This window comes from Rhincodon typus, chromosome 41 (genome assembly GCF_021869965.1).
Source record: "Rhincodon typus isolate 14 chromosome 41, sRhiTyp1.1, whole genome shotgun sequence".
NCBI lineage: Eukaryota > Metazoa > Chordata > Chondrichthyes > Orectolobiformes > Rhincodontidae > Rhincodon > Rhincodon typus.
Window position 1 is genome coordinate 8,053,729 of NC_063372.1, and position 15,157 is coordinate 8,068,885.

The 15,157-nt window shown below is 42.6% G+C and overlaps 1 protein-coding gene across 1 annotated transcript; it reads right to left on the minus strand.

Moving 5' to 3' along the window:
- Positions 1-1,010: 1,010 nt before the first annotated feature.
- LOC109917749 (protein lifeguard 2) lies at positions 1,011-13,606 on the minus strand. Its single transcript, XM_048618966.1, has 8 exons — positions 13,545-13,606; positions 13,165-13,215; positions 9,636-9,675; positions 8,836-8,873; positions 6,514-6,601; positions 4,249-4,344; positions 3,635-3,688; positions 1,011-2,802 (listed from the first exon to the last, which is right to left on the minus strand). Exons 2-8 carry the CDS (start codon positions 13,191-13,193, stop codon positions 2,653-2,655), a joined length of 495 nt encoding a protein of 164 aa, XP_048474923.1. The 5' UTR covers positions 13,194-13,215; positions 13,545-13,606; the 3' UTR covers positions 1,011-2,652.
- Between the last annotated feature and the right edge of the window lie 1,551 nt (positions 13,607-15,157).

Below are 15,157 nucleotides of genomic sequence, written 5' to 3' on the forward strand. Positions count from 1 at the left end.
GCTGTGGGCTGACCTAGAGTCCCTCTATTCAGAATAATGTCCTGAGTGAGGCTCTGCAATTGCCTTCCCTCTCATGGTCTCCCCCAAGCTCAGTCAGCTTGGGGAGGGTGTCCACTTCCATCAACATACCCTCTAACTCATATTTCACTTGCTGCATTTTCTAATGACAAAGCCAGTTATAGTGCCTGTTGTAGTGTCCAATTGGGCTTCAACTAGTTGGTACTTTTGCATGGTTATATCATTCATCCCACATGCCAAATAATTTCTCAGCATCTCATTGGTTTAATCCTTAAAGTCACATGCCTCTGCCAGTCATCTTAACCTCATCAAAACTCCCAACATAGTTTCCCCTGGTTCTCACATTGCTGAGTAAAACCTATGGCATCTCAGCATTAGAGGTGGCTTGAAGTCATAATATTCCTTAAATAAATCCATCAACTTTTGAAAGATTATATCTGGTACCTCAGGAAATGTTAGGCCCCTAATAACCAAAAAAGCTGCAGGTCCACAAGCTGTCAGAAGAATTACTTGTTGCTTTTCATCTGCCCCAATGTCATTTGCCCATAAGTAATACATTCTTTCCACATAGTGGCTGAGTCTTCGACAGATCAAACGAGTCAAGCTTCCCAAATAATGGCATGATGTCAAAAATGCTTAATCCAACTCAAAGATGACTGTTGCGAGCGAATTTCTTTAGAAGCATATTTCAGTGGCGGAGGCCAGTTTATCATTGCCAAGTCACCCTTTATTTACACGTGCATAGTACTTGATACTGGTCTGGCTTCCTCAGAGCCAGCTGTCAGAGTGAACAAAACATCTGACATTCCTATTTCTATCTGCCAAACAGAGTTCCCTGATTGGACCACATTAATGGCCCCAATCAGGGAACTCGACAGTAAATCCAGGGGCACTGGACCTTTGAATCATGGCCATCATCCCTCAACCTAGATGTTTAAAAATTTTTGGAATATACATTCTGGGAATGTAGGCATCACTGGCATTGTATTTATGCCCATCCCCAATTGTCTTTTAGCAGGTGGGTGGTGAGTCAACTTCTTGAATACAACTCAGTGGCTTGCTTGGCCATGGCAGGAGCAGTTAAGAGCCAACCACATTGCTGTGAGCCTGGAGTCAAATATAGGCCAGACTGGGTAAGGATGGCAGATTTCCTTCCCTAAAATACATTGATGCACTAAAGGGGTTTTACACAACTCCAAATCGTTTTGTGTTCACTATTACTGATACTAGATTTTAAGATGAAGATTATTCATCTGAATTGAAGTTCCTCAGCTGCCATGATGAGATTTGAACTTATTTCTCATGACCTTTAGACTGAGTCTAGATTACTGATCCAGTAGTATAAACACTATGCTACTTTGCCACTAATCTTTGCTAAATTTCTATGTTTAATCTTGGTCTAGGTTTGGAGTATGCAACTCTGAACTTTTTAAAATGGAGTCTTACAGGTTACAGAGCAGAGGGAAAGAAAGAATTTGTATTTATATTGTACATTTTACATCCTCTGCAAATGCTTAAAATCTTTACCTTTCAAGTCGCATAGGCAAATGCAACAGCCAATTTGCGCACAGCAAGCTTCCACACAGAGCAAATGGAATAAATGATCTGACAATTCACTATTAAAGTTGTGTTTATGGAGAGTTCACCTTTGCAACAGTACCATGGGAACATTTAACATCTGCCCTCTTGGGCCTTTGTTTTCCAGTCTCAACCAAAAAGCCGGCCAAGACTGCCAACACTGCAGCACTCCCTCAGTTCTGATCCAGGAGTATCACCCTGGATTTTGAAATCAAATCTTGGTCTTGAACCTATGACCTCCTGAATCAGGAGTGAGACTGCTACCCAGTGAGCCGCGAATACTGATACTTAAAAGTGTGCAAAAACAAGAGTGAGAGCAACTTTCCCCTTAACCCAAGTTGTGGAGAGCACATCCCCTGGATTCCATGCACATCTCAGAGGCCAGTTACAAAACAGCCTGAGTCTCAAAAGAAAGCTCAAAATGGGTAGCCAGCGAATATGATTTGAAAATCCTTTGCAAGACATTTATAGATATTGTTGTTTCTTCAATTCTCTGCCTGGTGTCAGGTCTTTAGTGATTATTTGCTGAACCACAGCAAAGTGCTGTGATTTTCCACTATAGAACAAGAAAGCAGGCCAGAATCTACTTCAGCACAAAAGAAGAAATCAAACCCTATGCTGTTGCTGTTGAACTAATCCACATGCGTGGCAGCCTAGGCAACTGAGCTACTGGCCTCCCAGATAGCAATATACGTCTGTCAAAAATTGATACAAATTTGACAAAAGAACAGGAAGCTAAGCTTAGATCACTGGTAGCTGACTCTAATACAAGGAAGCTCATAATTCAAGACTAGGAAGTATGCACAGAGAAAGCTCAAAATGCACTAGTCTATGCGTTATGGTTATGCTTCTACCTACAAGCTTGTGCAGTTCCACCTTATACTAGATTGACAGTATGTTAACACAAAAGAATTCTAATATCAATGAATTACTGAACAAGGTGGAGTGAATGGATTCTCTCAGCGATTCCACTTGCTGTAACTTTAGGTGCTTCTGTGGCTGATATTCTTGCAGCTGGTGGTCTATGTTGAGCAGAGACCATTCATTCTGACTGACTTATTCTCTGTTGGAGCCAAAAATCTGCAGCATGAAGGTGAAGATGTAAATGATGTCCAGGTAGATATTCAGTGCCCCAAAGATGTACTCCTCAGGGCTGATTGCGTAACGACGATTCCCTATTAGCAGCTGTGTGTCAAAGGCCAGGAACTGGAGGAGAATAAGCACAATGCACTTGGTATTTGAATGGGCTTTCTCTGTGGAGCTAAAGTTATTACAGGTTTGCATGCAGATTATATTGAAGAAAATGGATGACTTGCGTTTGCAACTACAGGCAATCTCAAAGCACTTTATGGCCAATGAAGTAATTTTGGAATGTAGTCACTGCTCTAAATGGAGGAAATGCAACTGCCAATTTGCGCACAGCAAGTTTCCACAAACAGCAATGTGATGACAAATTGGGTCATCTTGACATAAATATTTGCCTGCTCTCATTGGAGGAGTGTCATGAGATCTTTTACACCCAGCTCAGATGGCCTCTAATGTCACATCCAATAGAGAGCACAGTCAGCACTATGCTGGCAGCAGCAGCCGCCTACATTTTGTGGTCCAATCTCTAGAGTAGGTCTTGAACCCACAATCTTTTGACTCAGGCAAGAGTGCTTTCCACTGAACCACATCTGAGCTTAACAGGTCAGTCCAGCACCTCCAGGCAGTAGTTTACCTGCCCTTAAAACTGATGGTGTACTCTTGGAGAAGATGCCCAGAGCAATATTTAAAACACTGCAGCCAGCAACACACGCAGGCCATTCCCTGGTCATCAGCTGCACTGGAAGGTGGAAGCACTAAACTTACCTTGTATCAGCAGTGGTGGAGACCCACTTTTCCTAAACTTTGGGAAAAATGTCAGATTTCCCAATAGAAACAATACCAAATGGGAATTTAACAGGGACAAGAGAGTGGTAGGACAGTCAGTAAATGAGGAACAGGCTTGCATCCACAGTCTTAATTGTAAAGTAGAAATGCCCCGTGAACCACTCACCATTGTAAAAATGATTGCGCCAAGCACTGCATACACAGCATGAAGCCAGGGAACCTGAAACACAAGATAAGCACAGTATCAACCATGACCTCTTGCTTTCTAAAATAGGCGCATTTTGTAGCAACAGGTGATCAGTGACACCAGTTACTGCATTTGCCCACATTATCAACAATGGTAACACCTATTGGCCCATATTGTCAATAACAGTGGCACCCATTGGCCAACACTTTCAATAATAGTGGCAACAATTAGCCCATATAGTCAGATCATCTCAATCATTTCCCGATGGTGTCAATAATTTTTTTTGCCATTGGCAAATGACGCTGTAGTGATATCTAAGTTGACAGCTCAGATCTCATGCAATGCAGAGATTAATAATACCCATATTTCCGAAACCCTAACCCCTTCCAACAGTGCAACCTTTGCATATTAACAACCCTCAGGTCTGCAACAGAGGACATTTATGATGTCAGCTCCACTCTGTTTTGAAATATATCATTTCTGTGAGGCTTAGACAGAGTTGATTGCAGAGTACGTCATGGGCCCTCAGTTAAAAGGTGGGTCAGTTATTTGTGTCCGAGTGAATGGGAGGAATGGTGGAGGAGTTTACGTACATACTGAAACGGCAACACAATCGCCAGGACCAAGCCACTGATGCAAAGGACTATCAGCAGCACAAACAGAACACCATGGCACGAAGTAAAGTCAAACTGGAAAAAAGTGAGAAAAATGTTTGGTTATCAGATCTATGGCTAGATTCTGAATAAAGCAAAATTAACTTGAAGTAGCAACATAAAAAAGAATTTAAGTTTATTTCTCTTCCACCCCCCACTATGTAATATTTGTCGACCATGCAAGATTCTGGGCAATGTGGATGCACTTCGAGGGCTGTTGTGCACTTGACTGTTTGAATGCCCTGCTTCCTTGCTGTAGGGATTTTATTATTGTCTCCAATTTCAATTTCCCCTGTATGGAGATGCCTGGCTTCCATGACATCTCAGGACCTCAGGAATGAGGGGTACAATCCCCCTGTAGTAAAATGAAGTATTTTGGGTGATACACTATTTATTATAGAATTCACTTTTCTAGTTATGGCATGTAGAAGATTAAACAACATTAACTTCTATTTGTATAACATTTTAATAAAAAACAAAGTTTGATGCCAAACCACGCAAGGGGATATTAGGCTGATTTGTCAAACACTTGACAACAAGAATTGCAGGAGTACAGAAACCTCGCAGGGGTATGTAGGCACCGGAGCATGGATGGCTTTGAAAACAAGGCTGAAAATTTTAACTACAAGATTCAAGTAATGGCTCCGTCTGGCTGATAGGGAAAAACAGACATGAAAATAACTGTTGATATAGTCTTGATATGTAAACATTCATTGCTACTTTTAGAGATTTAGATGAAATTACACCTGATAATTCATCCAAAGCGTTATGCCCAGGAAGAGACTTTGTCATTCAACTTAAATACAAGCATCTTTCAATTGACTGACAGCCTGGAGGTACAGTTTTTAAATTTCATTTGTTCCACTTAAAGAGTTTTCAAAGTAGATCTCAGGGAATCTCAAGCTTCTTTATCAGTCTTTGTGAAGCTATTAGATCAGAGAGAAAAGAAGCTCCTTCCAAGACTTGGCAGTGAACTTACAGGTGAGGCTACAGATAGCAAGTGCAGTTCAGCTCCTGTTCTACACTCAAGTGTAGACAGCTCTTTGCCGTTTTCTATATTCAAACGAATGATGTTTGTATGTTATTGTAAGTGTGTTGTCCACCTGAAGTTTATCTATCTATTCGGTGTTATCAAACTCTTTGCTAATAAACAGATGAAGTCACTGTCTCCCAAAGCCAAGGAAATCATGAGTGAATCTGTAATACATTCAATGTCAAGAGTTCAGTTGCAAGGAACAGATCAAAAAGAGTCGTGCCTCCTTCAGTCCTGTGTCGCTACAAGTCCGAACATCACAGTTCACACACTGAACCAGTAATCCAGCATCTCAGACCCAGACAGGATTTGCAACAAGTGTCATTTCATAGCAGGCACGTTGCGCTGTACCTTTCCCCACAGAGGTAAGGTGAAACAATGTAAGCTGAGCTTACATTAGCCATGTTACATGTAGTGTCAAGAAGCGATCTCATTCCATATTTAGCGGTGGTTTATTAATAGTGAGATATGCAAAGACTGGGCTTCAAAAAAACCAGAGGAGGTGCAGAAGGCTAGGAGTCGACAGATCTCAGCAGAAGGACAGTTTGTCAACGAAAATCTGCCATGTTGCATTCAATGGATTAACTTAACATACACTACCATTCTGCATGTCTGCGTGCATGAGCCCATGAGTGTATGCGTACACACGTATAACCAAAGAAGCTGGCAGCTAAAGGAAGGCAATAGCTACTGGATAGGACAGGTATGTATTTTTGCAGCACTGCTTATGGACCAGGTGGAGCTTTCTGCTGGCTCCCCAAGCAAACCGGTTTCCCATTCTGCACGATTGAATACCTCCTTCCTTGTTTTAGGATACCCACAATTGCCAGTACCATTTTTGCCTATTCCTCCATCTCTCCCCAACACCCTGTGATCCAGCCCGGCTTTCCAAGCTACACTGTAACCACTCAATCTTTAAGCAGAGTCGGACCACCTTACTTGCCCCTGTACTTAACTCTCTTCTGTAGCATTCCTTGCTTGACAGGGAGTTAAACAGGGAATGCATTAAAAAAAAAACAAACAATAATGCATGCCATGAATTTAACACTCAACTAGAACTCTATCCCCGAGTTTGGAAATTCTACCTCTAAGTATCAGAGCCAATGTCTTGCTAGTTCATTCACCTTCAGGATACTGGAGAAGCTGATCATGGTTCAATGAGCCCAGCTTACCTTGGTTTGAAAACTGAATATTGTAACTGCCAAACATACAAGTGCTGTAATGGTGAAGCAAAGTAGAACCGATTTCGTATTGTAGAAGCTGGAAAATTAAAAGATAAAAAATAATCAGGACAGATTTTTTATCTTGGTCAATAAAACTCTTGTTCTGTGCTTCTTTCAATAAAATATCCATTTGAAGTGGTAGTTTTGCAATTTGACCATTGATTGAGCGAATAGCCTTAACACTAATCTCCACAGCCCTTCCCTTCCTTTCATTCAGAAACTCAAATTGAAAGGTCAAGGAGCTACAAATGAAACAGGAAACGAGGAAGCAGAGGTTAGCTGTGGATTTTAAAGGGCTGTGCATTGTCGAAGGGACAGAAGGCCGGAGGAGGACAGGATTCCACACCTCAAAGCTGCAGGATGGTGCAAAGGAGGGGGGCAGGACCCACAGAGGAAAAGAAAACTGGTCAAATAGCAAGCAGACAATCTGAAGGGATTGAAGAACGATAGGGAACAGAAAGATGTGATTTCCAAAAATGGTGATTTTTAAATACAACACAGTAGAAGTTAGTACTGAGAACAGGATGACTACTGCTGGTACCTTGTGCTATTTTCCACTTCTATCAGTGTGAAGTACTGGGTAAGGACTGTTTGGTGGGGTTAGGTCACCGTCACCAATTCTCCTTTGTCTTTCCTTCATCTTGGGCCTACCTAGTGATAAATGGTACTGAGGCAGGCATTTCTAACCTCAGCAGACCCAGCTCAGTAGGAAGTACATTGTCAGGTTGAGTTTCCACTGTAGGGTGGGCCAGTGAGGGACAGAAGAATCGGGCCTGCCACCAGAGAAGAAGTTTGGAAGGTGCCAAGTGCTGAGGCAGGTTGTTTAAAAGACACGTTAGTTCTCCGAAACTTTGTCCCAGTTGCTTGCTAATATATTAAGTCCTATAGGACTCATTCACACTCCCACTTACTGCTCATGCCACCTCCCTGTCAATTCATGCAAAGTCCTGTCCCCACAAACACTCCATACCCACCAATATATTCCATGCCTACTCATGGCACTTCCATTGCCATTCATTTATATACACTGTCCAGAGGAAACACTGGTGGTGCAGTGATACTGTCCCTGCCTCTGCCTCTGACCTAGGAGACCCAGGGTTTAAGACCCACCTGCTCCAGATGTGTTGTAATAACGTCTTCTCCCCAAATGTGTCATAGAGCTAATCCTTTTATGAGAGTCTGAGCTCCCAGCCAAGCCTCACTCTGCATATTTTATGGCAATAACAACTGCATTTATAAAGGCACTTTTAACAGAAAAAAAAATCTGACTCAAGGTCCTTTACCTTGGAGATAGATGGGAATGGACCCCAAATCACAGGGAAAGAGATCAAAGCTTGTGTAAAAGGTGGACTTCTAGTTTTGAAAATAGAGAAAGGAGAGGTGGACGAGATTTAGGGAGAGACAGTCCCATAGAGCTTAGACAGCTTAAGACTTTGTCATCAATGGTTATGGCAAAAGGGTTAGGTGGGGGTAATGACAAATGGCCAAGGAGAGAAATGGTATATTGAGGATGGGAGGCTGGGTAGGAATTCTAGAGCTGGAGGAGTGTGTAGTGATAGAATGGAGCAAAACCAAGAAGCAATTGGAAGACAAGGATCAGGATTTTAAATTCATTGGGGTTACTATGGAATCAACGTAGATAAAACATCCTGCATCCCAACGATTCTAAAAGTCTCCTAATCTTTTACTTTATCATTTTGCCATTGATTTAAAATCAATCCCCTCTAATTCTCAACTCAATTATCAATGGAAATAGCAGATCACCTCTATTTATTATCACTGTAAGGAATATTCGAAAATGCTTGATCAGTACTGCATGCTGTGTGTTTTCAGGACCACCTTCTCCTGCGTAGAATCAAGTGAATATTCCCTGTATTATCCCAAGCATTATCTGGCTTTCAAAACTTAGTGTTGTATGGTCCCTTTAAGAAAATAGCTCTTAATTCTATGGATTGTTCAGTTTCCGAGAACTGCCTGCTCTTTACTGAATGGAAAAGGCACTGGCATTCATACTGCTGACTGCTATTAAATGTTAGATTTCATAGTGAATTAAGCCAAGACAGGGTGGAAAGTAAAATAGGGCAAGAAGCATCCTGATCAATGAGCATTCACTTCAAAGCAAAAATCATTATATAAAAAAATACCTTGAAAGAAATCCAAGCATGCATGCAAAACTGCCAGTCTTCACAAAGGTTAAACACAAACAAAAGAACACAGTTAATGACAAGCCACAAAGAGTGGAATGGGTGGCATAGCTAATTATTTCAATACCTTGACATCATTCCTGTCATGTAAGACATGGCCAGAGTCTGCGGAGAGTGGTTAGAAACATTGTTGGTTAATGCTATACAAGCACCACACGAACACTCCCAATAAGGTCTGCTTTGATCAGTCATGACACCACACAAGGTTAGTCCTAAAATATTGACACATAACAGCAAAGACTGTGGCAACCACAGCATAGTGGTAATGTTACTAGACAGAGTAATCTATTGGACTGAATGATTGCTCTGGGGTTGTGGGTTCAAATCCCACCATCTGGGGGATATTAAATCGAAATGGAGTAACATGTTTGTCTCATTAATAATGCTGGTGAAAATGCTGGATTGTTGACATGTTTTTAAGACAGAAACCTGGTGTCTTTGAACAGTCTGACCAACATGTAACTGTAGTCTTGCACCCACTTTAAAGTGGCCAAGCAAGCCACTCAGTTGCATCAAACCACAGCAGTGGAACAACTAAGAATTGATTCAAGGAGGCAGCCTAGTGCCCCTCTCTCAACAGCACCTTGGGATGGTGCACTGCAAACCTGTTGGAATGGAAGAATTTGAAGGTTGAGGCTCAAGCACAGGTCAATGAAGTGGTAAGGGTTACCCATTTGATCCTACTTGGACAAATGTAGGTCCTCCAGTGCAAGTCATTTCAAAACTACTCCTGTATTATATGCTTTCTTCTGGTCTATCAATCCATTTAATAATACAAAGCAAGTCATTGGTAACACGAACATTAACTGTAGAGAAAAGGAGGCACAGAAACAAGGATTCTTCTCTCCTTTGAGTCACAATACTTACAAAAATGCCCAGGAGAATCAGGTTCCATGGAAAATACCTCCTGCAACACACAAAATCACAGGTTAAGGTTAACTATTACAGTTTGTCAGTTGTTTCCTGGGAATTCATAAAAGGGCCACTATAAGTTGGCCAAGGTTTTTCCACTGGTCTGCAAATTTGTAAGGTAACAAACTTTTCACTCAGTGCACATAATGTAAAATATAATGGGCTCAGGGTGCTGGTGTGGGTGGGTAACAAGCACCTGTTAAGTTCATGACCCTCGGACAAACCCCTTTAAGAACAATGGAAGTTTGGCTTGTCAGAACTACTGCACAGGGACTAGGATATTTCACTACTGTACTGAAGTACATACTTGTGGCACAGCAGTAGTGTTCCTACCTCTGGGCTAGGAGGCCCAGGTTCAAGTCCTACCTGCCCCAGAGGAGAGTAACAACATTCCTGAACAGGTTGTTTAGAGATGCCATTTCCCTAGCCCTGCACTCATCCCTGGAACATCCAGATGACAAAGACACCTATGTCAGACTCCTGCTCATTGAAGGCGGAGCTGTAGTCAACACCATTATCCCCTCCAGACTGATCTCAAAACTCAGAGACCTTGGTTTCGGCTCCGCCCTCTGCAACTGGATCCTCAGCTCTCTGACCCTAAGGCCACAAATCGGTGAAGACAGAGAACTGCACCTCCTCCACAATAACACTCAACACTGGAGCCCCCCAAGGATGCATCCTCAGCCCCCTAACCCCCTGCATATGCATGACTGTGTTGCCAAATTTCAAATGAATACCATCTATGAGTTTGCTGATGACACCATCGTCATGGGACAGACATCTAACAGCGATGAGTCAAAATACAGGAAGGAGATAGAAGGCTTGGTGACGTGGTGCAATGAAAACAGCTTTTCTCTCAACATCGGAAAAACTAAAGAACTGATCATTGACTTCAGAAAGAAAAAAAAAAGGAGAACATGCCCCCATCTACATCAACGGAACGGAGGTTGAGAGAGTGGAGAGCGTCAAGTTCCTTGGAGTGATGATAACCAACAACCTGTCCTGGACTGCCCACATAGATGCAACAGTCAAGGTGGCACAACAACGCCTCTTCTTCCTCAGGCAGCTCAGGAAATTTGGCATGTCGATAAGGTCCCTCACCAACTTCTACAGATGCACCACTGAAAGCATACTGTCCAGATGCAAAATTGCCTGGTATGGCAACTGATCTGACCAGCACTGTAAAGAAACTACAGGAGGTGGTGTGCACAGTCCAGACCATCACGGAAGCCAACCTTCCATCCATGGACTCCATTTACACAGCTGATTGCCACGGAAAGGTTACCAAAACCATCAATGACCCTTCGTGACCCGGTAATCTCCTACTGTCACGCAGAAGATACAGAAGCCTGAACACACGGAAGAGCAGGTTCAGGAACAGCTTCTTCCCGGCCACTATTAGACTAATGAATGGACCCTTTAGCCTCAATTAATGATTGATTTTGCTAACATTGATCTTGCCTAGCGCATGCCCTGTGCAGTGTAACCGTTACTTCTGTCTAGGTCATTTTGATCTGTACATCCTTGTTTACTATGATCTGTCTATACTGCTTGTAAAACAAAGCTTTTCACTTTACTTTGGTACATGTGACAATAAATCAGAATATAAAAAAACATGGGTTGAATCGTAACAGTGCGTAGTAATCCTGCCTCTGAGCGATAGGACCTCAGCTCAAGTCCAAGTATCTAGAACCCTCTCCCTGCAAAGCTAGTTAAACTTTGAAAACTGAGATTAATTGACTTTTGTTTGTCAAGTCTTAAGGGATATATGGAATTAAGGTGGGCAGATGGAGTTAAAATGCAGACCAGCCATTGGTTTAATCAACTGACCCAATATTTATCCCTTAACCAACAACTGAGAACAGATTATTTGCTTGTAATTACTTTGTTTGTGGGAGCTTGCTATGCACAAAACTACCTCCTGTGTTTCCTATAATACAACAATGGTGACACTTCAAAAAACTACTTTTTTGCCTGTAAACAGACGTCCTCATAGGCTCTACATTAACGCAAGTCTTTCTTTCATGAAAATAATTAACTATTGAGGCAAGAGACAACGTGGGCAATTTTCCTAAATCAGGGCCCAGGCATATTGGAATGCCCGGGCCAAAGGAATATCAGAAAATTGGAAATTTCTTTGCTCCATGTGGCCTTCCCACTTTCCAACAGACATATTCACACTAAACATCTGCACACTAACACAGGTAAATCATCTCACAAAAAAAAAAAAGAGGAATTTGTTCACCAATCCTACACTCTCAATGGACAGCAATCGCTTGACTAAAATGAAACAATTAACACGCCCTGGAGGTGGGCAAAATGGATGAAGAAGTCTCTTTTTGGGAATCAGCTCTCAACTTTGAAGTCGACTACACAGGCAAGTTTCCCCCAAGTTTCATGAGGCCTACAAAATACTTGGTATAATGATACAAAATGTCCTCCACACAGTTGAACCATAAAATATACCATTTATTAATTAGGAAAGAACCAAACATCGCATTAGTTATTATAATATTCATATTACAAACAATATATTCATATTATTCATGAGAATTATTCTTGGATTCTCTGCCCAAAGGCAGGTTCTGCTGTACAAGGCAGGTAGCACCTGAAAGGGTTAAATGACCTTACATAATAAGCTGTGCCCATCAGGATATAAAAGTTCTGTTCCTGGGATAGCCACCAGATTTCAGTACCAGCTGCAAGTTCAGTCCTAGGTTTTATGTAGCTGGCAGCAATGTACACTCACTCTCAAGTCTAGCCTGAATCTTACAAGAGACTATCATGTAATGCAGATGTAACACAACTAAAATGTTATGTAATATGTAATAAAACTACGAATGTGGGTTTCCTTGCCCATGTGGTATCAAGATCAATACTGGTAAGGATTGCTGGCAGTGAATCTACCCAAAACATCTCAGATGGTACTGGTGGACGTGACCACATCATGGTTCAGGTCCAACTGACAGCATTGCAGTATACACTGTGGACAGGGCAAAGAGCTAGGTCCCAAATCCACCACAGCCAGAATGAGGATTGGTGCCTACAGCGCAGGGCTCAATCTCATCCACACTGACCAACCAGCCCCAGAGTCTGAGTTACTGTGGCAACAAACACTTTTCCATGCACGTTGTAGCCTGGAGCGATGGATAGTGATGAGAAAGGCTCCAACCTTCTGTGTCACACACGGACCAGGAATCTTTTCCATTCTCACCTCCTGTCATTAGAGTGTGTGTCAAACAGGTTTAAGAGTTTGCTCTTTAATTTGTTTGGCCACATCCTGAACATGTCTTCACAAACTATGTAGTCCTGGAGTGGGATATGAACCTGTAATGAGTAGCTTGGGTGGGGTGGGGTGGGGTGCAGGGACACTACCTACTGCACCACAAAGTCACCCAACACTAGTTTACCAATTTTAATAGTTAAATAAATAGAGCAATCCATCGAATGGTGCACAGTTTCACGTAAGCCTAAAGATAATTACCTTGGTCCAGGGCAGCAGGCCAGGGTCATATAGGTTACAAAGAAGACAGCACTGTGAATAGGAAGGGAGATGTTAAAAAGACCGCAGCAAGTGATGGTACTGGTTTATATGGTATTTCCAGCACCTAAACACGCCCTTTGACCCAACTGGTCTAAACTGATATTTACACTCTGCACGGTCCTCCTAGCTTATACTATCAGCATTATCCATCTATTTCTTTCTCTGTGTAAGTCTCCAGCTTTCCGTTGAACAGAGTTTGGCAATAATACCTCCCTTCCCCCGCCCCCAACCCTGGCAGATACAAGGATGTGACCATTTAGACCACACACATATACACACACACACACACACGAAGTGGGACACTATTAATTCACACTTACTATGAAGCCCAGTACCAGCCAGGACGTGCCTGAATGTAACTCCTGACAGGGTCGCTGTACAGAAGTTGGGGGAGGGGGGGTGCAGGTGGAGAGAAAGAACATGGTTGAATACAATTGCAGAATGAGCAAGCTGGAATGTAAATACAGGAGAAAATCATGCTTTGATTGGATGGCGACTTGACTCACGTTCCAAAAGGAGAGTGTCCCTCACTGACAGAGGAGTTGAAATGAGGGTCTCTCCCACTGGTAATGCTCGCCCAGTCACCAAGCCAGAACATCAATTATCTGCCAGCTCATGACATCAACCACACAGGGGCAAACTGCAGACTATCTGGCACCTAACCCAGCAATGTAGGTGGCACACAGACTTTAACCCAGTGAGGGCACTATGTTCAATGCAGTGTGGCTTGTTGAGTCTTCATTTTAAGAAGACATTGACCATTTATCTATCACTTTTTACCCCGACATAAATGCCACTTCCATGACTGATCCATTTCCTCCCTTTTTCTTCACTTGTTTTCTGTTCCACAGTTTTGCAATAGGGCTGAGGCCTGAGCAAGGTCGGTGCACAAAATAGGATCATAAATATCAAGGCAGCAAAATGAAGAGCAGGGCAGAAATGCAAGCCCAGCAGTCATTGGCTCAGGTTCTATTCTCCTGCTTCTATGCTTTCTTTGCACCAGTATCTCACCTGCTCACTCAGCCCATGGAAGGCACTAGTGTCTGATGGCTGAATATTGTCAAGTTAAGAGAGGAAAGAATACTGGCCCAAACACTCTGCGTGAAGCACTGTTCAGTCAGCTGTCACAGTAGGGTGGGTGCAGTTGTGTAAGTTACGGCAGCGAACAATTGGAGGCTCAGTTTGTGACAGGCTGAACTGGCAACTTCTAGCAACCAACTGTAGACTCATTGACAGAGGGTCGAGAGCAAGCCAAGTCTGTGCCATCTTCACAAGGGGTCAAGAAATCCAACAGGAAGGGGTGGGAGAAACAAATATACAAAAATATGGTCAACAAATGCTTTCCTTTTCAAAGGGGCAATTGGAATAGAATGCCTAGAGTGCCAAAAGAGGCTATTCAGCCCATTGAGTCCACACTGACACTTTGAACTGCATCCTACCCAATTGCTGCATTTCTCAGGGCTAATCCAGCTAACCTGCACATCTTTGGAGGAAACCAATGTAGACACAGGGAGAACATGACTCCCTGGCACTGTGAGGCAGCTGTGCTAACCACCGAGACACCATGCAACCCACTTAGTAGCACAGAAAGTCACTTGCTGTTGAACCTTTACATCTTGCATTCATCAGGACAGATGCAAGAATGGCAAATTTCAAAGGAAGCAATATGCAGAGACCTTGGAGGAAAATCAAATATGTCCAGACCATGCGCTTTTTCCAAATGAAAGAAAAAGCCTTGGGGCCAATACCTCCCCGTGCAATCTCCACATCAATGCCTTTCATCTGTGGTATAAATCATTGCCCTCTTGAAATTTGGAATTTATTGTTGGTCTTGACAACCGCAAGAAAGCGTCTTATTTTCAACAATAATCTCTTTTTTCCCCTCTTGAACTTGAGGTTGAATCAGATTCGACATTGCAAATGAAGCTGCTCT

What these genes read in the sequence shown, in the direction of transcription:
- LOC109917749 (XM_048618966.1), bottom strand. Translation starts at nt 13,193, where the DNA reads ATGACCCTGGCCTGCTGCCCTGGACCAAG. An exon ending in TGATTCTCCTGGGCATTTTT is followed by an intron (nt 8,874 to 9,635) that starts GTAAGTATTGTG and finishes CACTCTCCGCAG; the next exon opens with ACTCTGGCCATGTCTTACAT. An exon ending in TTGTGTTGCCGTTTCAGTAT is followed by an intron (nt 3,689 to 4,248) that starts GTACGTAAACTC and finishes CTTGTGTTTCAG; the next exon opens with GTTCCCTGGCTTCATGCTGT.